Raw genomic sequence first — 25557 nt, forward strand, 5'->3', positions numbered from 1 at the left:
CTACCTGAGAACATACTTAATTGTATGTAATGAAATAAAATGCCAGACGGAATAGTTGGTGTTTTTTCTCTTCTGTTCGGTTCCATTTCACCATTCGATCTCTCTCTGACCATGCTTTAGTTTTTTTTTTTTTTTTGGTGAATGAGAGCTCTTCTTCTTTCTTCACATGTTAAGCAGTGTGTTATGTGCTCGCTGTGTTTTGTTGGATGCATTTTTTTATTCCTTTTTTCGGCTCACCTTCGCAACATGTTCCCTTTTTGGTTATTACCTGCACATGAAGCTTGAACGATTCTAGTCTGTCTGTTCTTTTTTAAAAGAAACATAAAAAATGAGCGTTTATCCACTATGTATAATCAAAGAAACATTTTTCAGACACTGAAGATTCAAATGCGTAAAATGGTTATCTTTGAGAGAATGCGCATAGGTAAAACTTAAAAGAATTCACTGTATTGTTAACAGCAAGAAATGTCGAAAAAAGGAAAGAAACACACACTATTGCAGGCAGACATTTGAAATACACACACATTTTGGTGAATATATGATTTTCGTGAACTATTTTTCATTCCAAAACTACAAAAAAACAAATTTCATTTTTGGCACCATCTGACATTACAGCGTGACAAATACGCAATCCTCACGCGATGAATATAGAAAATATATCGTGTAGAGATTTTTTGATGATAACTTTACTAAAAACCATTCCAATTTCATGTCATTTCCGGAAAATTCGATTTTGTGTGCGTGTTTGTTTTTTATCGATCAACATGCTGTTTGATGAAGTTGGTGCTGATTCAGGCCATCCATTTGAAAAATTGTTTTGTGATTCATAATTAACACTTTGCATCAACAATGAAGGTGTTTTCAGTCAAATGGAATATTACTATTCTATTTGTCAGAACAGAATTGAAAAGGAAATTTATCAATTGGTCGGCGTTTATTCGGTGACATGATTTATTTGTTCGTTTCATTGATTACATAGATATTCAATGTACTTTTAAATTTAAAATAAGGTGTAAGCGCGAATTCATTTCATTGTGCAGAGGCAATGTGTATTTTATGGTAATATATGGCCAAGCAATCTAGTAATACTTGTCGGTCAAGAAAGAAATGCCGTATCATTTGTCCTTTCTGATACACATTTCATGTGCTAGACCAACAAGATTCTGCGATGTGTGAAAGACAGTAATCGTATATGTATGTATATATACATTGTACATGAACAATCGACTGATGGATTTGCAAGAATTATTACTAAAGTGTACAATTCTTGTTATATTTTAGTAAATAAAGTGAACTTTTTTTTGTTCCTTCTTATAAGCACACGCAACACAAACACACACACCGTTTCTCTCACACTATCATATACGATAGACGAATAATGACAAATCAGTCGACCAAAAAACCGGATTGTACAATGTACAATCGTCAAAATCAAACATTTATTTTATCGAAGAAAACTTGTTTCCCTTTTTAACTTTTCGATTCTATCTCTCGCAGATGGTCTGATGCATTCTGATTTTATTTTTTCTTTTCCTTCAATATATAAAGTTTTTTTTTCTTCGTATTTTTTTTTTTGGAATGTGAACGAAAATCCACATACGTCATTGCAAGTGTTACCATTAGTGCTTACGTTTCGTTCGTTCTTTGTATGTATATGGAATCGATGCAGTTCGTATTTATTTAACCAATCAAAATAAATATGAAAAATGTTGTTTTATTGCTCACAGCCGACAATGCAACACGAAATAATAACAACAACAAAAATATATATGATGTTTCCATCAATCCTGTCAATAATTAAAACGATAATTATAATGCCAAAACAATGAATGTATTAACATGACGATGGTAACATTGACTTTTGATTTTAAAGACATGAGACATTTGTCAAAAATGAAGTGAAGACGAAGAATGATGGTGTGACAAAAGAATATAAATTATTTGAAATTGTGTCGACACAAACACTATGAAAACAAACTCAAATCATAATATATACGATCACGTCCTCACGTCGCCGAATTTAACAAGAATATATTGACGCATAGCATTGAGATGAAAGACCAAAAACTATAGACGACCATTATAAGAAAAAGAGCTCTGATTTGTCTCAATCTTCGTAATTTCGAGCGCTTGTTGTTTTTTCCTAGTTTTCTTTTGTTTAATTGGAAAATATTCCGAATAATTTATCTTTTTAACCGATTTAAGATGCACCGATGACGATTCTCTTCTTATTCACTGTAAGCCACATCAATGACAGCGAATGGTACATCATTATGTAGGCATTTGTTATTATAAGAAGAAGTATACGTATATCTGTTAAACTCAAAATATGATATTTGTGTTCTATCGGTGTTTGAATGTGGTTAGAGTGTGAAGATGTACGCGTCGATTCAAATGCTTAACTTTTCGTTGTCTTCACATTGTTTAGACGAAAGGTAACAGGATAAATTTTTTCAAAGGTTCGAAGATAAATACTTCGAAATTAATCGACTATGATGGTGCACAATTTCGGAATTCGGTCTGGAGAAGTTCTTCTTTCAGTGGCTTCAATCGCGATCAATCCATATTCTTTCTCTCTTTCGCCTCCTTGTGTGTGTGTGTATGTAAGTATAAGCTACAAATCAAGTGTCATTTTGCATGTGCTCGCACTTGTGGCTCTGCGTACGATTGAATTTATCACGGTGTCTAAACTTTAACAAATTATTTATTTGAAAAGCGTTTTCATTCCATTGTTGTTATCTCTTTTATTTGTGTGTCTGTAATTTTACTTCATAATAGTGACTAAGATAAATGGTTTCGATTAAATCTCTTGTGAGAATAATATTTTTATGCTTATTTCTGTTTTCTCGTAGTCACTGCTATAGTTATCGCCGTTTGTTTTTTTTGTTGTTATTGTTCTTTCCAACCACATGACGAATGGAATTCTATGTTTCTTGCATGACGGTATGTCTGTGAGCTCATTCCATGTGCGCAACACTAAACTAAAGTCATAATGAAAGCAATCTCACCTTGCATTCAAATTCTTGAATGCATTCAACTCGAGGCATTTTTGGAGCTCGCTTTTTTTCGGATATAGAAATGCCGTTTGTTCTTTTCACACGCACACCAAAAAAACAATTGCTCAATTTTGTATTCAACTAGAAGTCGAATTATAATGAAAAAAAAAAAATGTGAATTGGCCAGAACGGTGAACATTTGGTGATTTTGGTTGTCGATGATACTCAAGATACACTGAACTCTGCAAAACAGTTTCACGCACATATCTACGTGATAATAAGTTTGTCGAACTGGCTGTTGAGATTTTTCGCCTCTATGTGACCTTAGTGTGCATTTACACATCGAATACAGTGAAAATGAACGAAGAACGAAAAAGAAAAATTATGTGTAAAATTATAAGAATCATGAACTGGCCTTGTTCTACGTTCTGTTTCATTCATTTGTTGTTATGCTCATCACCATAGAGCGAATTAACGCACTCTCTATATGGTGTGGTGGTTCGGTGTTGACTCTTATAGCACCAACTCATGTGTAGTAAATAAGTACATACCATAACAATAACTAAATGTTTTCAGTGAACTACAAGTTGGGCCCAACGCAAGAGAATAATAATAAAAAAAGAACAGAAAAAAAAAATATATATAATGATCAGCATTGCGTTTTTTCTCATCCGTCATTCGGCTCGGATAAACATCAGCGCGTATAAAACGCATATACACTCTTATAGACATACAACACAATCACACTGAAACGCCAATGCAAACGGCAAAACAAGAGCAATATATGCTCTACAGTTAGATATGCGTGTATTTATCTGTCTGTCTCCGTCTCCGTCTCTTTTCGTGCTGTTCTCTTTTACACCTCATTCCATTTCTGTTATTATTCTAAATAGCCTGGTGAATGATTCTTTTTGGTCTGCGGGGGAACATTGAACTCTTTCTGATGTCGCTGCTTCTTCTTTTTTTTATATGTGCGTTGTTTGTATTGTGTCGCGGCCTTTTATTACTATACAACTAAGGAACGCTCATTTTTCTGTATTTTTCTCTCTTTTTTTCGCCACTTTCGTTCCCATGCAATGCTTTTTTGACGCAGACTTGATGCCTTATACCTCAAATGTATATGGTACGATTTTCAGAATATATAAATGCACACACACACACTGGAATTTTGCTGTTAATTATATAAACTTTCGTTTGGCCATTGATTAACTGGATTAAAGATGTACGTTGTTGAAATAAACTATGTTGATTGACACGTTTTGTGTTATGTTGAGTAATCGCCATCGACAGCATACAAACAAATAAATCAGAGTTCTTATGAATATGCTTTTACACTTACAATGTCACAAGGCTACATTGTGATTGCTTTGCTGTCGAGATAAATGGCGAAATTGAATGGTGTTGTTGTGAGCATAGTGTTCGATAAACAATAAAATTGTTTACCGTGCTTTATGCATCGGTCTGGTGTTGATATTTTTCAACTTGCGCTCACCAATTTACGTCGTTTCTTTTGTAATGTTATGATTCGAAGAAGTCTATGTTGTTCTGTTATCGTTGCCATGAACTATCACATTTATTTATACGATTACGGTTCGCGGTGTCGAAGTTTTTTTTTTCGAAATTAAAAGAGAGAGAGAGAATAGTCATCGATGCGAATAGAACAGTTTACGCTAATAATTTTAGTTATCAGAACAGTTTGTCCAACAGGTTTATCAAAAACCAAGTTGTTGTTCGACATTAAAATTCTAAATAGTTTGGTATTGAGGATTATTTTAATTCCTTTATTTCCGAGATTATAAGCTCGAAAAGTTTGGAAAATGCAATGAGAACAATGGCATTGAATAGCGTTCACAATGCGAACAAAAAACAACAAAAATATAATGCACAATTAACATCTGACTGCTTTTTTTGTTGTTGTGACATTTTCTTGGCGCATGAACACTTTTCTTTAAGCATCTCGTACTCATTTAAACGTGCATCGTCGTTTCCATTTGTCATCGTGTTGTATCTGTAGATTTATTACGACGAGATTTAGTCGCAAATTGCCGCTTTGTCAACACACACGTACAAATCAAACTCAGCAAAATATCTATAAAATTTTCATACAAAGTATTTATCTGTGAGAAGAAGAATGAAAATAAGTAGATGTGAATGACACTTTGGATTGGTGCGTCATCGAGGGATTTTTCTCAAACACACACACACATACACATGATAACCATATTTCTATCAACTATTTTTATATTTTCCATTCTGTGATGCGTACAAAAGCTACTGAATAAAGGAAAGGACGTATGAAGACGATTTAAAAATTGTATTTAAATTTGTTTTATTTTCGCCGCGAACACCTCGCGTTCCGTGTTTCGGTTCCCTACGAAAAGTAAAGAAAAAATAAAATATCGAGAATGAATGTGAGACATGAAATTGATTGCTATTGAAGCGAAACGTATATGAGATATATTTCACATTTATTCTCAGGAATTCAGATAAATTTCAAAAGCATTTCATTTACAAACCAAAATCCATTGAAGAATTATTGTTTTTTTGGTTTTAAGCAGGTTTTGGAAAATTAATTATTTGACAGCTCAGTGACTCAGAAAACATTAAGTGTATCCGGACCTACATCCTATTTCTGCCCATGTACTGATATGATTTCAAGTCGAAATGTTTTTTCTCTTGGTTATTGTTTTGATTAGCTACAGTCTGTCAATTTTATTTTGGTTCAAATCGAAACTGCGTGAGTAGATAAGCAAAGATCCGATGCTCCCGTACCCGATCGTCATGAAGCTTTCACATTACATGAAAAACTGCAATCTTATATATTCATCACATTTGTTTGCTGTTTCCAGAAGAACAAACAAATAAATAAATAAATAGTCAGTGAACTGAGGCATGACCAAGAAGCAAACATTCCAACGAATCGTTGAGAGTACAAATGAATAATGAACGAGCTAGCCATTTAGTCATAGAAAATGTTAAAATGCACTGTAAATTAATCGTTATTAAAGTGCAATAAGAAATACATTTAACAATCGCAATGAAAGGTTTTCAAGCTAAGGAGACAAAAAAATGCACGTGCAATCGTATAATTTTCTTGGCTCTTTGCGTGCATACCCAATCTTTATTTCATGGATGGACGATTCGCTAAAACATATTTTATGTCTTGATAAGTGACATAGGATTCTTAACGAAGAAAAATACCCAGCTATTGGTATAAATATCCGTTTTGCTGAATTTGCTGAGCTTGAAACCGACACTTTCTGGCAAATGACATTTTCACCAAGAAAACATGCCATAATTATTAATTCCAAAAATGATTGTTTTTCTTTTTCGAAGTTAATCTAAAAGGAGAAAAGAAAAAAATTATAATATTGGCATCAGAAAATTACCGGAAACTGACATACGGTCGATTGAACGATGTTTTTCATGTATGTATACGACGTATATTCTGCGAACCATAATGAATCTGTTTTGTGGGCAGTTGTATTTATAAATATTCGTCTGGTTGGGATAGCAGATGTTGTTGCAGTAATTCAATGCATTCACCAAAAAAAACGAAGTAGCAAATGCAACGACAATGAAGAAACATAATCGCAGCAAGTAAAATAGTTATTGGCAAAACTGCATATATGAGGAAATCCAGACAATGTAATAAATAACCATCTTATAAAAAAAGAATATGCGAACGACCCAAAGGATATTTTCCCAATTGATTTGATCAAAGCCATTCCAAAAACCCTGTTGCCTTCGAATTTCGTCAGAAAGCTCTTTTGTTATTTGGAAATTTTAACGAGATATTGATATCATATGAGTTAATGTTACTTTGGTTAGACACAAAACCATCAAATTATATCACAGTTAAATATTGATGTCACTTTTTAAAACATCTAACAAATATTATGCTGAATCGAAAACATTTTTGGAGATATCATCCCTAATTAGGAAGACGTCAATTGAAATGTCCAGTAATTTCAGGTCATTTTGTCTTATAAAATGAACATTAAATTCGAGCTTTATTCTAACATAGAAGACCGACTAAATTCTTACAAATTTGTGTGAATTTGTCTAAAAATGTGATTTCTGATCCAATTTACTTGAAAAATCCATATCACCAACAGCACAGCGGCTCCATTTAACCATACACTAGATATCCATCAAGACGATCCAATTGATCGGTTACGCATCGAGTGTTTGCATCTGCTGTAATCCGTCTACACCTGTCTTCATTTTTCGTTCACTCACACAATTTTGCAAATACATACATACAGATATATCGTTTGCCGATTCTTGGACCGTTCATTGTTATTTTTTTAATATCATATTTGTAAGCATACTGCGATGCAAAAATATACACACTTTTTTTTGTTCGTTGATTGCTCTTCTCTTCTTCCTTTTTGGTTTGTGTGGTTTCCTTTTGTAAAAACCAGACATTTAAATAACCATTATTCTTCTGCATCGGCCAAGACACGAATCCACATTTAGACACACGGGATTCACCTTTCCGTACACTTTTTTAAACGAGCGAAATTGTCCAATTATGGTTTGAAAGAAATGTATTGTATAACTTTTAAAAGAAAAACATTCTAAGCGATCAATATTCGGTTCGTTTTGCTCATACCGCAGCATGTTCACGTATGAAATTTTTTTTTATAAAATTAGCCTGAAAAAAATCTTCAGGTGTGTGAACGATATGACATGAACCATGAAATAATTGAAAAACCATGAACGTACGCAACAGCACATTGAATCAAAGATGCAGCTCACTCGCATAAAGTATAGAATGCATAAATTTTATGTTCATTCATATAGAACAGAAATTCCGCAGTACTTAATTGAATGAACCGGCTGTTTCGAAGAGACCACGCATACCTGCTAATTTGTTTGTGTCACTTCTAATGTGGAGTTATACTTTCATCGTACTTAAACGTCATATACTTATAACGATAAGAAGTTTATTTTTATTTTCTATCTGGAACATTTTATTTCCAATACATACTTCGCCAATAGTCGAAATTAATTTTGAAACGCATAACATTTCAGATTATCACATCGAAAATCGCGCGAAAATGTTTATATACTTCATGCCGTATGGGCGTCTCCACTATAAATATAGAAGTGTATGATTTTTAAGTACTGTGTGGGACTACTGACTTAGAGTTGATTTTTTACAATTGGAACAAAACAAAAAATAGATAACCATGATGAAATTCAAGTGATTTGGAGGCCACCAGGCTGGAATTGATTTTTTATTTGAATATGTGTAGACACATGACAGTAAATCAATACAATAATTATATTACTGTGTATTTGAAATGAAAATAAAACAAATATCCGAATAAAATGCAAACAGTATTGGTTGGTAGCAGACCATATACTGAGCATAGATATTTATCCGAGATCTTTTGTGAGTATCTGATAATTAATGTAACACTCCATGCATTATTGCTCATTCTAAACGAACTGTGTACAAGACTTGAATCGTTTGACTTAAACACAATTCGTTTAAAGGAGTAATAATGCACAGATCGACGTTCATGCTTACACACTAACTCATTGTTTTCCTCGTTTGTCTGCGATGTACGAGCGTATTGTGTTTAAGGTACACACGCTAATTCGAGTCTCACACAATTTTCGTTTAGAAGGAGCAATAATGCATGGACTGCTGCATTAATTATCAGATTCTCACAAAATATCTCGGATAAATATCTATGCTCAGTATATGGTCTGGTTGGTAGTTTTACAATCAAGTGGAACCAAACATTTCAACGCTTCATTTCGAATATTTAGAATAACTGAAAATCACTGATAATGGTATCAATAAATAAAATAATGCTTTACACAATTTCTCATTCGGTTATTTAGCTGCTTTTTACCTATTGTATTATTTTGTTGGTGTTTCCTATTTTAAATCAAACCATTCTGTTATTATTGCACCAATTGTTGATGTGAAGTAGTATAGTGCCAATAAGAATAAGAAACATGTGATCAGCAAATTGTTCATCAATTGTTGTTAAAATTCCGCAATTATATTGGAGAAATAAACATCCAAATATTGATATTTGATATTAAGCGGCAATCGATTCGATTTCGATAAATGTGCTTTGAAGCCAAGTAATCAACAGCAATAAAAAGGCGCACGTTTATAAATTCTACAACACCAAACCGATATCGTTTGATTATTATATTCGGTGAATCATTAATCGATAAGTATACATTTATATCATATAATCGAATTTTATCGACAAACCTGCAATTTCAAATATTTTGCGTAGACAAATCCAATTTAAAGGCGTAAAAGAGAAGAAAAACATCTCTTTATTGCTGTCATCGACAATCGTCTCTCTCTCTCTGTTTACTCAAAATTCATTATTATTATTGATATATATATAGTTTCTTTAAAATGTCATGAATAATATGAAAAATGTCGTTGGCATTTAATAATACGATAGTTATAATGCCGTTTGTAATTAATTACAATGAAACATTTCATATTGCAAGCGATAAACAAAGGATTGTCATGTGTTGCACGGTACATTGTTAATAAAAAAAAATACATACGCAGTTTCAATTAATTTGTGCGCAATTTTCCGAACAAAGGTTTATTTACTTTTTGGTTTGTTGTTGTGTGTTGCAAACAATGTCCGAATGCGCTTTGAAAAGGAAGATGAACTCGACAACCAACAACAAAAAATTGCAAGAGTCACACATGACTCAATTAAAATCAATTTTTTGCGGCTTTTTCTCGGCATATTTTTCATTAATTTAATGCCACTTAAGGAATAGAGTTATAAATAACCGAACCAACTATTCGTTATTAACCACTTTTTCGACTGGAATGAATCATAAGAGAACAACAGATAGACAACGAGAACGATAAAACATATGCTTTGCGCTCACTTATTTGCAATTTGTTGGACAAGTTTTTTTTTTTTCGTTTGGCATGTTACTATAGTAGCAATAGCTGATGGTAAGCAACAACACACAATTTGTTGAGAAACGATTTATGTCCTTCGATGTTTTTGTATACAATTCTATTAAATACATGCAAAATTAGTGAGACATTTGTATAAGCCGTTGTGCGGCATCCACTATTAAGCGTTTTCATATCAAACGAAAAACTATTGATAGTTTTCAATCTTTTGGCATTGATTGCATTTAAAGCGATTCTTTGGACTAATCGAAATACTTGAAGCGCGTTGTCAACGACTCAGAGGCAAACAGAAAGGAAATGATTTCCTATTAAAAACAAAATCATCATACATGAGACATGTGTATAATGTATATATATCTTAAATTACTCGTGTTTCAGGTCGCACGTTTCTTTTTTACATTCCAACAGGAATGAATAACATGTCACATATCCTGTTTGTGTGTGGGAACCAAATGAAAGTTTTTTTCTTTCTCTTATTTAACATTTTATGCACCATGTATTAAACACAATAGAATGCTGCAGAAACCGGATCAAGTTCCTATTATAAATAAAGTAAAAAAAGAAAATCACATTGATATTCATGCAAAACGGGCATATTTGTCATCACAATCAATAAATTTATAAATAGTTGATGTAAAATACGAACATAGAGTTAAGAACAGCCCGATCCCCGTTCACCCGCTTGCTCTCTAACAGCGTATATATTTCCTTTTTTTTTTTTATTAAATTGGTCAGTGACAGAGGTTTTGCGGGGTATGATGGAATGTATGACTGCAAGGCATATGGCCACATTGAGTGTTGCACGTGCGTTTTCTCTCTTCGTCGCGCTGTTGTCGTTTGTTGAACGTTCTCATATTCAATTAATCCATTTGACTGTCGACTCATCGCACATGGCGACGACAACGATTAAAGTAAATTTGTATGGCCACGGGCGTTGAACAACAGCAGCAATAACGGCAGCTGGGCAGTTGTGCACTGTTCTTTAAATGGCATCCCATCTGAAAGCATATGTTTCGATGCCAATTGTACTAGTTGATCTCACATTTATACGCTCTTTTTTTTGCACTACGCAGAATTCAGAATTACCTCTACTTCTTCGTCGACGAAGTGTAATGAAATCTAAAATTAGCAAACGATGTGTGTAGAAAGAACTCGACCTTCAGCAAATAAATATTTCTGTGAAATTTATTTTTAAAATTTCGATGATAATTTGAAAATGGTGTTTTTAATGCGAATTGACTCTCTTTATTCTGTATTAGAAAGAAGTGATACTGTTTAAGAGTTTGACCACGTGATTATAGGATTTGACTAATAATGACATAATCAATGGTTGCAAATGCTTGCCACCATACGTAAGCTTTTTTTTTCATTGCACCATGCGTCTTTAACACCATGTTAATCATAGTCCGACAAATCGATCATCGGAATTCAAGCCATTATCGTTCAACCGTCAACAATGATAACACGTAATTAAACATTAAAAATTTAACATTTGAATAATGAGTTCTTTATGAGTAAAAAAAATATATATATGACAAATTTTCAAGTTTTTGAATTACGCCAAGATTCTGATGTCAAGTGCTTACATGCGCGTGTTAACCGTTTCTCAGTTTTTTTTTTCTCACTCTTTTAAAAACTATTCACGAACATATTTATTTCTCATTTACGATTGACGTAGAAAATTGTGTGTGTGATTTGCTAAAATGAAACGCTAGGCACGCACTTGAATGATTATTTTAAGCGTGAAACGGAAAAACGACAACGTCTTACTGACACACATTTGTTTTCAGTTTTGCGCGTACAAGCACCACAAAATCAGAGCAGATAGAACTGAAAACAAAACGAAAATCGAATCGATGTCTTCTATAAGAGACAATGATGATATTCGATAAATTCGCATATTATTCCGAAAAGCTCACATATCTCCGTTAATTCATCGAAAGTCGAAATCAAATCGGTTTTGATTGGTGCATTTGCACAGACTTCTTCTAGTCTAGTCGATTCGTATAAATGAAACAAAAATGATTGTTATGAAATACATATATAGGATTTCTGTATCGATATTTCTTTTCCAGACTGATGATATTACATACTTGGAATTCGTAGCAATCAGAGTGCTTCTTTTCTCATTCTGTTCTGTTTCTTTTTTTATTTTACTTTTGAATTTGTTGCCGACATTATTAATTAAAATGTTCATTTCTTTTTTATTACAGGGCTGTGACGGATCCACGCGATGGACGGCGTGTTGCATTAAAAAAACTTCCAAATGTGTTTCAGTCGCTGGTATCCTCCAAACGAGTATTTCGTGAATTGAAAATGCTATGCTTTTTCAAACATGAGAATGTAAGTATTGTGAAAAAGGAAAAAAAAACATATTGAATTTTTGAAATACTTTGCCAACACGCAAATAAGTCGTAAAAAATTGACATCCATGTATAGAGGTGAACACAGTGTGTTCAACACACACACTTTTCGTTCACATCGACCACATGATGATATAGAATTTTTTGTAAAAATGAGCATGCTGTTTGAGGATAAATAAAAATGTGCTCACGGTCATCCACATATATCTAGAATTTTAATACTGATATGCAATTGACACGTGATTTAATGTTGCTACTGTAAAGATTGTCTTAAAATGAAAGAATTCCATCGTTCAATAAAATTCACAACGTTCAACGGATTGATTTTAAAGTGCACTTGTGTGTAGCTTCAATCGCTGTTTTCCTTAAGGAAATTGTCTTTTATCGTGTTCTTGTATTTGTTGATTATTTACGGTCACGTTTTCTCTTAGCAAGTAATGTCATCCGAAACAACTTACAATACAAAATACGAAGACGCATTGTGTGCTAGGGGTTTTTATCTCAATCAAAACACTGTGAATATTGCGTATATTTTGCTTATATTCACTGCGAATATTCGCAAAATACGTACATTCAATGCATGATTCGTAAAATATGCATAGTATATGTACCATCGAATAATATATATTCGCGAACAGATAAATTCCCCTAGATTGTGTGTATATTCCATACAATGTTGCTAGCTAGCTATCTATATCAGCTATTGCCATAGGGATATATAAATAGCTGCTATTTAACGCATCTCTTTGCTCGGACGCTGCGTATACTCGACATAACATTGGTGTCATTGTTATAAAATGATTTAAAACGTTAAAAATGTCAAATAATGAGACCATTGTTATGTCCAGCTTTCACACCGTCCGAGCAAAGAGATGCGTTAAATAGCAGCTATTTATATATACCTATAGCAATAGCTGATATAAATAGCTAGCTAGCAACATTGTATGGTATATTCACAATGGTTCAATCTAAACTCATTCAAACCAATTCCCAAGAATAAATGAAGCTTTAATTTTTCATTCAGTTTTTAAACATATTCTCTGTATTCTACATCAGATCTGGTTAAATTTGTTCATCTTGATTTCAGTTTCTCTATCGCTATGACATAGAATGTCTCGATTGTCGAAAACACAAACAAAAATGAAAAAAAAACGAAATTGATTTTCTCCGACACCAGAAAACTAGCGTAGAGATGACAATCACGTCATTGCATTCAGTTGCCAAACATTCATCATTGGTTTCGGAGTAATTGTTGCCGTTATTGACTCGCTCTATAAAACGCGCTTTGATTCGGTTCACTAAACTTTTTCATTGTGTTTCTCTCTATGTCCTTCCGTACTATCAGCGTCGATTGAAAAGATTTTAAAGTGCACTTGATGGCCAAATCGAAAAAATGGTTAGATAATCATAAAAATTGTTGAACAATGTAAAAGTAATGTTAAAAAGGTTTCGTCCCTCAAAAACTACCGGAAATTGCACTTATCGATCACCGAAAACCGATTTGATTGCGAAATTTTTTGTGATTTATTTTATCAAACCATCAAATAGTTCGCTTTTACTTGATTTTTTGATGCAAAAGTCATAATAAGTTTGTTTATTGTTTTTCTTAATTTTTATTTAAAAAAAATCATTGCAATTTTTTATTGCAGGTCCTTTCAGCTCTTGATATTCTACAGCCACCTCATCTGGACTTTTTCCAAGAAATGTAAGTGTCAAATGCAATGAAATTAAAAGATTAATTAAATGGAATGAAAATAATATATGTTTTCTGTTTTGTTTTTTTTTTTTAAATCATAGTTATGTGATAACTGAATTACTTCAGTCAGATTTACACAAAATTATTGTGTCACCTCAACATTTGTCCGCCGATCACATTAAAGTGTTTCTCTATCAAATTTTGCGTGGTCTCAAATATTTGCATTCGGCGCGAATACTTCACAGAGACATAAAACCCGGCAATCTACTGGTGAACAGTAATTGCGTTTTGAAGGTAAACTTTTTTTCAATTTCTTGAAGTCAAAGGTTAATTTTATGCAATGGTACTAATACGAAAAAAAAATTCTTCATTTAGATATGTGACTTTGGTCTGGCCCGAGTTGAAGAACCGGATCAATCAAAACATATGACTCAGGAAGTTGTCACACAATATTACCGTAGCCCGGAAATTTTAATGGGCTCAAGACATTATTCGGCATCAGTTGATGTATGGTCAGTTGGATGTATATTTGGCGAATTGTTGGGACGACGAATTTTATTTCAAGCTCAAAGTCCGGTACAACAATTGGAACTAATTACCGAATTGCTAGGAACACCGTCATTGGAAGATATGAGACATGCATGCGAAGGTGCACGATCCCATATGCTGCGACGGGCTCCAAAGCCGCCCTCTCTCTCCGCTCTCTACACACTTAGTTCGCACGCAACACATGAAGCCGTTCATTTGTTGTGTCAGATGTTGGTGTTTGACCCGGTACGTATATAAGTTTCTAGATCGACTTATAGAGATAAGATGAAAGTCTTGATTTGATGAGTATTTATTACGAAAACATTCGACATTGAGCATAATGATGTTTTAATTTCAATACACACACACACACACAGGATAAAAGAATATCAGTTATTGATGCATTGGCCCATCCATATCTTGACGAGGGCCGTTTACGATACCATTCCTGCATGTGCAAATGTTGTTTTACCACATCGTCAGGACTGCGACAATATACAAATGATTTCGAACCGGCAGCTGCCCAACCTTTTGATGATTTGTGGGAACGTAAACTTACATCGACACAACAAGTTAAAGGTAAGTTTTTTTTTTAAAACAAAATTCTTTCGAATTGCGTGATCAAACTAATTGGTGCTTGTTTTTGCATAAATTCTGTTACTGAGATCAACGAATCACAGTACATGAAACACGCATTTTATCAAAGTGATCAAAATTAATGAATAAAATTAAAAAGACCTCAAATATGAGCAATTTACTTAGACGATATTTTAAAGCGATGCCAAAAATATTTCGTTTGAAAATATTAATAAATTGCACCAATTTGAGTTTTTAAGTCGAATGTAAATGATATTTATTTTTAATATGTAAACATTTTCAGAGGAAATGCATAAATTCATCGCTGAGCAATTACAAACTGGCCGCGTGCCATTATGCATAAATCCCCAATCTGCAGCGTTTAAAAGTTTTGCCAGGTAATTTCCATACAATTATTATTCATTTTCCTCCTCCTCCTTCTTCTTCTTTACTCTATTTAAACGAATAAATGGTAACATTTCATAAAACTAATACCTTAACTGCCATCACACAAAAAAAAACTACTTTTTCTCATCTTAGTAAAATCTTAATATGAAAAACCAAATTTAAATCGAAATCACCAGGACAATTAACAAGAGAAAAAAAAAACAAATTTCCAAAAATGGAACTTACATTTTGTCGATGAACTTGATTTAACGCTCAACGCTAATTCCTAACCCAAATCCATCAATAAAACTATATAGAATTTGCATAAATATTTTAAATGTCATCATTTTCATTCAATGTGTTATAGAGATGAAGTGTTCAAATGTTGATCAACATCCGAAAGCATCAGCCCAAACAAAAATCCGTGAATTGAACAAAATCAAACTCAAAAAACAGTAAACGAATTTCACTAAACACAACACAAACAATACACACACAAAAAAATCAACATCATTGTGACTGTGTCTGTGTTTGAACATTAAAAATAAATTGCAGTCGAAATCAAACAGAAAAAAAAAAACAAAACAAATGAAAGTTTTAAACCAAAATAAAGAGAAAAGAAAACAATTAGATTTATTCTTCAATCAACGTTCGACAAGCAACCAACTTCACCCAGGCGCCTAGGTGTGTCTTGAATCGATTTCTTTCTTTTTTTTTATATTTTTTTTATCTAATCACATTTTCTACTCTTTTCAAAATGGCCATTTTATTTATAATTATATTAAAAATCTTTCCTTTTTTTAACAAAAAAAAAAAAAACCACTTTAAATCATGATTCGTTCTCTATATTTTTTTTTTATATTTATTTATTTTTTTATTCATGAGGTTCCCTTCATATTAATTTCTTTTTGTTTAATTCTTGTGAATATACCAATTGTTTTTTTTTTGGGAAAATAACAAAAACACCCAGTGATTTCGTATACAAACACAAAATTCGTTTAGATTCCTTATTAATAAATATATTCAATCTCATATATTTCTTTGTGTGTAAAATTTCGATAGTCTTTTGTTTTGGTTTTTAATGTGTATTTTTAAGTTGCTGCCGCTATTCATTTTTTTTTTTTTGTTTTCTTCATTGCATAAAAACTTTCATTTTCGCAATTTGATTTTTCAAACGCAATAGAACTTTTCAAAATTCTATGCTGTTCCATTTACTCTTTTTTCTCGTTCTTTTTTTCTTTCTGTCTCTCTTTCACACACACACATACATACCCACCACCCATACACATACCTAAATACAAGAAAAATCGTGTGAACAGAGATATACAAACGTTTTTTTCTTTTTCATTCAGTTAATCAAAATTATGAAAAACCGTTTTCCCTTTCGGCCAAAAGTGTACATATATTTGATTCATTGAGAATAAAAGTTTCGGTGCTTTCAAACTTATGCCCGTTGTTAAATTTCCCATTAAAAGATATTTTGAGAGGTAAGTTCGACAAAGTTGTCGAAAATACTTTTAAACTATTTTCTATCGGGAAGTTACTAAAGAGAAGAAAAAACAAACATAAGTTCGGAAAACACCGTTTCGCCTATTCGCATTTTAATTCTCAAAACCATTTATTTAAAACGAATGGTAAATATCCCATTAATCAACTAAAAACTTGAATTGAGAAGAAAAAGAATTAATATATCAATATTTTTTCCATAAAAATGTTTAACAAAGAAACAAATTGCTTGAAAAGGTTTTGGTCCCTTTGAAAAAAATTCAATGTTGTTTATTTTCATTCAATGTATACATTTTTGTCTATTATAAAATACAACAAAAAATTTTTTTGTAGAAATATTTTGTGTCTATATTTTTGAAACTCAATTTTAAACCACCAAAAAAATACACACATTCGATATCATGCAAGTGGAAGCAACAAAGTTTTAGACTGGACGAATTTTACTATGATTGTACTTAAGCTATTTATTTTTGAACACACTCTGAATTATTCACACATAACGCGTTTCTTTTGCCTATTTCTCAAGAAATGTGATCTCTTAAAATCGGTGATGACATTGATATATTTTATTGCTGTTGTTTTTTTCGTTTTTTTTTTTAATCAAAAAAATCCATGCTCGGTTTATTTTATTACAACATGCAGTCAAATTTTTTCTTTTGAAAAAGTCGGCTTTAATTTTCGCTATATTTTGTATATTGGTCAAATATTGAAGACATCATAAGTGACTGTCAATCTGGGTGCAACATTCGCAAAGCACCAATATGATTGAACAGTCGCAAATTGCGACTCGCAATGCATTGTCAAATATAGTTTTTCAACCAAACGACTTCACTTTCAATAGATTTATTATTCCGAATCGTCGTTATTCTGTTGTATTCTGAATATTCCATGATGTTCTACACATTGAGAAGAGCGTTAAGTTGGCCCATAAGATTTATTAAGAGAGAATGTAGTTATTACAAGCAAAACCAAAAAAAAAAAAAATAACAAAACATTTCTTCTTTTTGTATTTTTGTGTTATAAACTGTTTTTGCACGTGTGTAAATTTTAGCATTGTATCATTTTGTCTGTAGAATAGACGTAGAAATTGAAAATACTCACCCTCATTTCAATCGCAAAAATCCATTATGCAACGGATTCAAATTGACGCATATATCATGAGTAATATAATTAAAGATTAAAAACATTTACATGAGAAATCATCATCAAATAGTGCTACAATATTCGTATTATTTTAAAAAAAACATATATTTTTTTCGTTGTTCTTCTTGATTTTTTTTATATACAACAAATTTCTGTTATTTTTTTTTTCTTTTTTTTTCCCCAAATTTTGCTGATTTTCTTTTGCAGAACCAAACAAAATAATTGTTGTTTTGGTAAGCCATCATTCGTCTCGTTTAAGAAGATGGCATTAAAAGTTTTATTAGTTCCGGTTGTCTTTTTGTACGCCGCCTAATTCACGTAGAGAAAATCTTAATACCGATCAAATAGAAGAAAAATAAAGCTCAAATTCTCACAAGAAAGTTGTTCCTCCCCTTCTACTTCCCCCTCTACATGAAAAATGAAAAATGAATCAAAAAAGTGTAAAAAAGAGAAAGAAAATACAATATTACTTAGGAATGAATGTGTGTGTGTGCGTTTTACATTCGTTTGCCTGTGCTTCGCACGTTCACAGGGGTACAGGTCAGTTGTTGTCAATATTTTGTTTGTACGTTTAGAATTAGGTATTAGAAACGGTAGAATTTCATTCAGTTTAAAAATATGAGATGCGCGAAATATTTCACAAACGTCGCCAATGAATTAAAATCCATATTTTATTAAAACATTGTTGAACTTCTTACGCAAAAAAAAAACTGCAATTCAATCAAACACATATTTTCGTTAAATCGTGCATATATACACATAAATATATATATATCTGTAGCATGTCTCTAACTTAATTTTACTTTTTTTGATGAATAAAAGCATTCCATCTTGAAATAATTTAACTGCTTGATAAGCGCTTTTTTTTATATAAAACGATAAGAGTAAATACGATGTGTATCATTATATTGATCAGTAAGACTTTTCACCAATTTTACCAGTCAAAGTTTTGTTGATCAATATCATTATGCACACTGTAGTTAAATCACACAAAATTTTAATCTTTCATATTATATATTTTTGTAATTTTTCCCGTTTTACTTTTTTTTATTTACATGCTTTTTCTTTAATTTTTTTTTTCGTTATTTCAATTTATTTGTACATATGTTCATTTACATGTAGAAATTTGATCAAAATTTAAATTTTTATTGCACATAAAATAATTGGAATTCTTTTTTGATGAAACTCTATAATTTTGAATATTTTCTGCTCTTTTCTTTTTTCCCAAAACGTTTTTTTTTTCTTTTGGAAATAACTAAATAGTTCGAATGTTGCACATCCATCTGAATTGCCGCCTTCGCCTCATCAGTGGGAATGACCAAACCAATGGAAATGACAGCATTATCGTAGAGCACAAGCAGCCTAGGAATAAAAAACATTCTCTCGGCAAATAATGACATCAAAAACATCAACAAATGCAACATCAAAAAATAAATAAACTATATAAAATATATACATTCATATATTTTAAAGTGACTACCAAATGAACAATATTGAAGAAGAAGAGAAAGAAAAAAAAAACATTTAAAAAAATTTGAAATTGAATTCATCATGAGAAAAAGCGAAAATTGGAGCTGCCAAAAAGTACATATAAACCAGTATTTGCAGGAAAGAGAGAGAAAAAAATTACATATATACGCATATATACGCTAAAACGCAGCACTGAGTTATCTATTGAATGTAGTTCGAGTAGTTGAGTGTAGCATCAATTTGTTTTCACATAAAGAAGCAAAAACAACAAAACGATAAATTTAGTGACTGATCAGGCTTCACAGCCCAGATTAGAATACTGGAATAGAAAAAGAATGATGAAACTTCACCTCAACAATGCAATAAAGCGGAAAAGAGTAAAATCGAACATTAAGTGAAACCAACAAAAAGAAATGAACGATAAACATTTAATTCAGACAAAGCAATGTCAAATCGTGATGGAAACAACAAAAACGAAAATATTCTTCACGATTCTAATATGTATTTCATAATTTTTTTCACACAAGTTCTTTAACATTTTTCATTTAAAAAAAAAATGTTTTCATTTTCTTCTTATTTGAGTATGTGTATCGAATCAAATCACACACAAGCATTGACACATACAGAAATGCAGCATTAACCAATCTGATGAATTAAAATAGAAATAAACAACATTCAACCAAGCCTTAGGATCGTACGTGTGCATCGACGACAAGTTAAATGAAAAAGAAAATGAAACAAATAATTCTCAGGCAACAGAACCACTGCCCAAAAGCTTGAACACAGGCAAATACACATTCACACACACACAAACAGAAATACGAATTTTGGCATTAAACGAAATAAATTATCAATACTAGAACAACCTCAACATCCGAATCGATCAAACAACAAATAGCGACGAAAACAAATTTAAATTGTGTATTACAAGTTTTTGTATGAACATCTTTCTTAATTAATATGTATAATGCTTGCTTTCTGTCCACTAGACATATTCTGGTGGCGGAACCACGGTTGCGAATCAAAATTAATAAACATTCACTCTTCTTTCTTTCATTTTTAAATAAAAACTTTTTACCACATTTTTGATTCATGACAAATATTATGTCTTTCATTTTGAATAAGACGTTGGAAATTTGTAAAATGGGCAAAATGTTATTTGTAAATTTATCTCGTACCTTAAAATGGTGTGTCTTAAACAATATAGAATTTAAATGAAGAAAAAGAAGAAAGAAAAATAAACCGTAATATCAAATTAAGTAGATACTCTCAATATTTCAAGCAAGCAATTAAAAGTTTCAAGAATTTTGAATAAAAGTTCATACATTTTGATGAGATAAGCACAAACCACATTTACATTTAGTGAAATATTTTTTGGTCTTTTGAACTCACAATTACAAATGTGTGCAAAAATGTAAAACAATTGCAAATTAAGTTTTTTTTTTTTTTTTTGAAATCACCCATTGAAATTTGTTCACTGTCATATGTTCAATGTATATGAAAAGACTCAGTTTTTATTTTCAAAAGAGAACGGCAACCAAAAAAAAACTTGCAATAAATTTGTTTTATTTTTTTACGAAAAGAAATATGCTTGGAAAAAAACCCCACTGGACAATTTATTTAAGCAATTACATGTGTGTATGGAACTATTTTCGTGCAAGCACAAAATACATAAATGGCACATATGACACATTTAATCATCAATCACGAAAAAAACATAAACGCAAAATAGCGATGCTTTGAAATATATTATATTCAAAAAATCGAAAGATACCGAATAAAATATTGCAAATTCAAACTGAATTAGTGGCTCTATGCACGTTTTAAATATATAGAACTTAAATGTGTATTTGCACGTTTTAACGTTTACGTTTTGATTTCATTTTAAAAAAAAATATTTTGTTCAGAGTTTCATTTTCTCCAAACGATACGATGCGACCATTGCTATTCCCGACAAATTGCGAAACAACATTCTTACACTCATACGATCAATTTGATATTAGAGATTTTACAAGATTTTTTCACAAAACCAGCCTGACCATCATAATGAAGAATGGCATTATAATTTGAGGGAATAAATAGACGAAACAAACGAGAAATTAAACAATATACAATAAATCGTAAAAATCATTGTCCTATAAATGTGCTGCAATTGCATTTGTACATAAATTTATAAAGTATACCATTTAAGTCACTTGATTATTAATTTACCATGTACACATACGAGAAAATGTTGATGAAAAATGGAACAACAAAAAATCATAATTATTACGAAACCTTATTATGCATAACACAAAAGCAAATTAATACTACAACAACACAATTTTCTTATTTTTATTTTTTATTTTTTGCAAAAACGAATGCATGATCAATTTTTAAACTCATACATTTAACTAGTGGAAAAACGAAATGAAGTACAGATACCTCCGATTCTGTTTGTTTGCTTTATTTTATTTTTAGTCATTGATTTAATATTAATCAATGGCACTATGGTGGAATTTTAAACACTCTTCAAAAATTTTCACAAATTTGTATATGCGCGAAAAAAAAAGAATGCAAATAATTCATCCATATACACTCTTTACTGTTTGAAATATAAAAAAAATCTGTGTGAATAAGTCAAAACTTTTTCAAAAAGTTTTTTTTTATATAAAACAAAATATACATATATATGAGTGCAGCATCTCAAAGCGAAATGTATATCACTTAGCAATACAATCTGTATAGTGTATATGTGTGCAAGTTTTCGTTTTGTCGACTTTTGTTACGAAATAAAGTGGTGTTTTTTTTTATTTAAAAGCATTCCAACACCAACTGTTTTCTACAAACACACACGAAACATAAAAAAATTGTGAAAATTATTGAAAATTATTTGGTTTTCCGCTGTTGGTTGAGAATCAAGAAAGGAAAACAATTATATAAGCGAACACACACTTTTCCATGTGAATAATGTGTTCGATATCGAAAGAGTACCAAAATAATTTTTCTTAAGATTTAGACATAAGAAGAACATCTTACGCCTATGTTCATTTTAAATTCTGATTTTTGCCTTTTATGTCATTTACTTTTTTTTTTCTTTTGCATAAGGACTGAAATTTATGTGTTTAAGTCAACTTATTGATAGAGTATTCATGAACGCCGTTTCGATGAAGATCACGGCATAAAACATGTGTTTAAGAAATATCATAAACGATAAGCGTGACTTTTTTTATTATTTGAAATCAATTGTTTGCAGGAGCGTTTTTGACATTGCATGATTTAACCAATTTGGGAACGAATAATGGAGAGAGAAAACAAAATTAATCAATTAAATGAAAAATTATCATCGTATAAACCATCCACAAAAAAAGAGACTGAAACGCGGCTGCTTTTTGTTAGCAAATGCAAAATTTGGATGGATGACGGCGATAACAGCTTATTTTCATATACCTAAGTCCTAGTCCATATTATCTTCCATCATGCTTACTTATGTGGCTATACGAGGGTATATTTGACAATTAGTCAATGTTTCCTAGCGCTTTTTGAATTCAATCCAAATTTTAGAGTATACATATACACACATTAACTGAACTGAAAAACCCGTGAAATTTAAAACAATCATTTCAAAAAAATAAATGTAAATGCAAAATAAACGAAAAATGGAATGAGAATGAAATGCCTGCCATTGGTGAATTAATTTTATTCGTTTGCGATATGATTTTTGCATTAATCATATTTTTTTTGCTAGTTTTCTTTTTTTTTTTGTTTAAGTGATAAAACTAGCTCAATAGAATTCAAACTAAATTTTAATGACTTACCTTTATTATTTTCTCTAACATTTAATTTGCAAAATGTGAAAATGATGTTTAAAAAAATATATATATATATACATGAAATTGATTATATGACACACATCGACAAAAAAAAGATTGTAATAAAATCCAGAAATGATGGAAGATTGTAGTTCATGTCGTTTTTGATTCTTATGCTGAACAAATTAGTTATTTTTCAGATTTTCTCTAGTATTATGCTTGAATTGTGTGGTTCTTGATGCAATGACAATTACAATTTTTCCTGTCATTTTTTGATTTATATTATAGCATTTTAATTAACAAGCAAACAAAAAATGGAAGAAGAAACAAGAAACTTTCAAATAGATCTCAATCGACTCTAAATCTGATTTAGCATAGATAATAGGGCACCGTTACCCTTTTTTAAATTTCTCATTATTAGCTATTTCTCTCACACCAATATCGAATCCAGAATCACTTATTGTGTTTTCAACATTTAAACGATAAATTGTACATGTTTCAAACAATAGCCACATTCAAATCCACTCTTCATTCATTTTCCTGACTGTAATTTAATCATATATTCTTTTTTTTTTTAATTTAGATTGTCTATATCTAAGTGGATTAAAAGAAAAAAGAACTAACATGCCTAGTAATATCCCAAGCAAAATTGCAAAATTAAACGATAAATAAAAGAATTAAAAAAAATTATTTTTTAAAACTGATTGACGAATTCAAAATTAAACTATTTTTGTTAGAAAAGAAAAAGCAAACGAAAGTGGATCAGTGGATGTAAAGAAAACATTAATAGATATTTTAAAATCGCTATATTTTAAACAACATAGAAAAAATTAGCATTTTTTTCATTTTATTTGACCACTTAGCAAAAATCATATTTTTTGTGAGATTGTGAACATTTATTTTTGGCGCTCAATTCAAATTAATTGGATATAAGTGAATAAATGAAAAAAAAAAACATGAAAGAAAGATATATATACGAAGAAATCAACTTCAAATTAGTACAATACAATGCAAATAACAGTGGTCCTAGTTCCTCTCTTCGAACATTTGTTGGCAAACCATGTGTTGTCCTTTGACAACAAAAGAAAATATATAAAAATATAAAAATTCCGCGTTCTCATAGATAAGCCATACAGAAGATCACAAATTGGCGCCAAAACAAAAAAAAATTAATAAATAATAATAAATGATGCGCATAATTTTGTATTTCCACAATAGGTTTTTACTTAATTATTTTTTAATTCAATCCATGTTAAATCATTAAGGAAAAATTTGATGAAAATGATTCAATGATATGGAATGCTGTAAAACAATATTAGAAAAATCCAATTTTTTTGTAATGCAACAATGTGACAAAAAAATTCATTTTATTAGATGTTTGTAAATAGAAATCATAAGCAACAACAACAACAAAATAAATAATAAAAAACGAAATTTAAACAAAAGGACATATTTGAGCATTTTTATTTTGACACAATATCGAGTCAATCCGAATCAATTTGGAAAATTAACTTGAATTCTTACTGCATATGCATATTTTATCTTGCAAAACCAACCAATATTTTTTGTATGGCGCAAATATCAGGTGATATAAAGCAAAGGTACAAATTTAAAAACAAAATAAGAAAAAGTAAGTCACAACATTAACTTCGATTACTTGAACCACTCCATCTGTAAGATTTATAGAGTACTAGCCGACTTAGCTTGAATTTCGAAAAAACAAGACACAGCTTTTATTCATATACCAACACAATAGAAGTTTTTATCGAATTCACATCAGTCTTGCTCTACCACTCGTCACGTTCACATCGAATAAATCTGTGATCTTACATGGAAAAGCATATCATACAACATACAAAGTTGCACCTGACTAAAAAAACACGTTTCCCATATAAATATGAGCCGATAATTACGTGAATTACACCGGCGTTTTATTCAACAGAAAATGTAAGCAAACTTTGTTTTTTAAATATTAGCAATGTAAGCAAAAACAAAAAATACAATTGATTACGGGGCAACGTATTTTGTGATTTTGAATAATATTGTGAAATTCGATCAGTAAATTTAAATGTGACAAATGCATGTCCAATAAATAACTGCTCCAATTTTTTTATAAGAAAAATAAAATAAAAAAAAATGCAAAATAAACAATTTTTGTACAAACAACTGA

General features: G+C 31.0%; 2 protein-coding genes across 5 annotated transcripts in view; both read left to right on the plus strand.

The window, feature by feature from the left end:
- Positions 1-20696, plus strand: part of LOC116347129 (serine/threonine-protein kinase NLK-like) — a 32034-nt gene extending 11338 nt beyond the window's left edge. Inside the window, 8 exon segments of the mRNA XM_031777599.1 lie at positions 12141-12270; positions 13940-13995; positions 14088-14280; positions 14362-14760; positions 14892-15093; positions 15395-15488; positions 19390-19418; positions 19421-20696. Coding sequence (XP_031633459.1) covers positions 12141-12270; positions 13940-13995; positions 14088-14280; positions 14362-14760; positions 14892-15093; positions 15395-15488; positions 19390-19418; positions 19421-19476 — 1159 coding nt within the window. The 3' untranslated portion in view covers positions 19477-20696.
- A 4486-nt stretch (positions 20697-25182) lies between these two features.
- Positions 25183-25557, plus strand: part of LOC116347127 — a 26185-nt gene continuing 25810 nt past the window's right edge. For all 4 annotated transcript variants that reach the window (XM_031777591.1, XM_031777589.1, XM_031777596.1 and 1 more), the window contains exon 1: positions 25183-25334. The gene's annotated coding sequence lies outside the window, so the exon portion shown is untranslated. The remainder of the gene's footprint in view (positions 25335-25557) is intronic.

The sequence above is a fragment of the Contarinia nasturtii genome, unplaced genomic scaffold (genome assembly GCF_009176525.2).
Source record: "Contarinia nasturtii isolate CC-2019 unplaced genomic scaffold, AAFC_CNas_1.1 Cnas_scaffold_1699, whole genome shotgun sequence".
In the NCBI taxonomy this organism is placed as follows: domain Eukaryota; kingdom Metazoa; phylum Arthropoda; class Insecta; order Diptera; family Cecidomyiidae; genus Contarinia; species Contarinia nasturtii.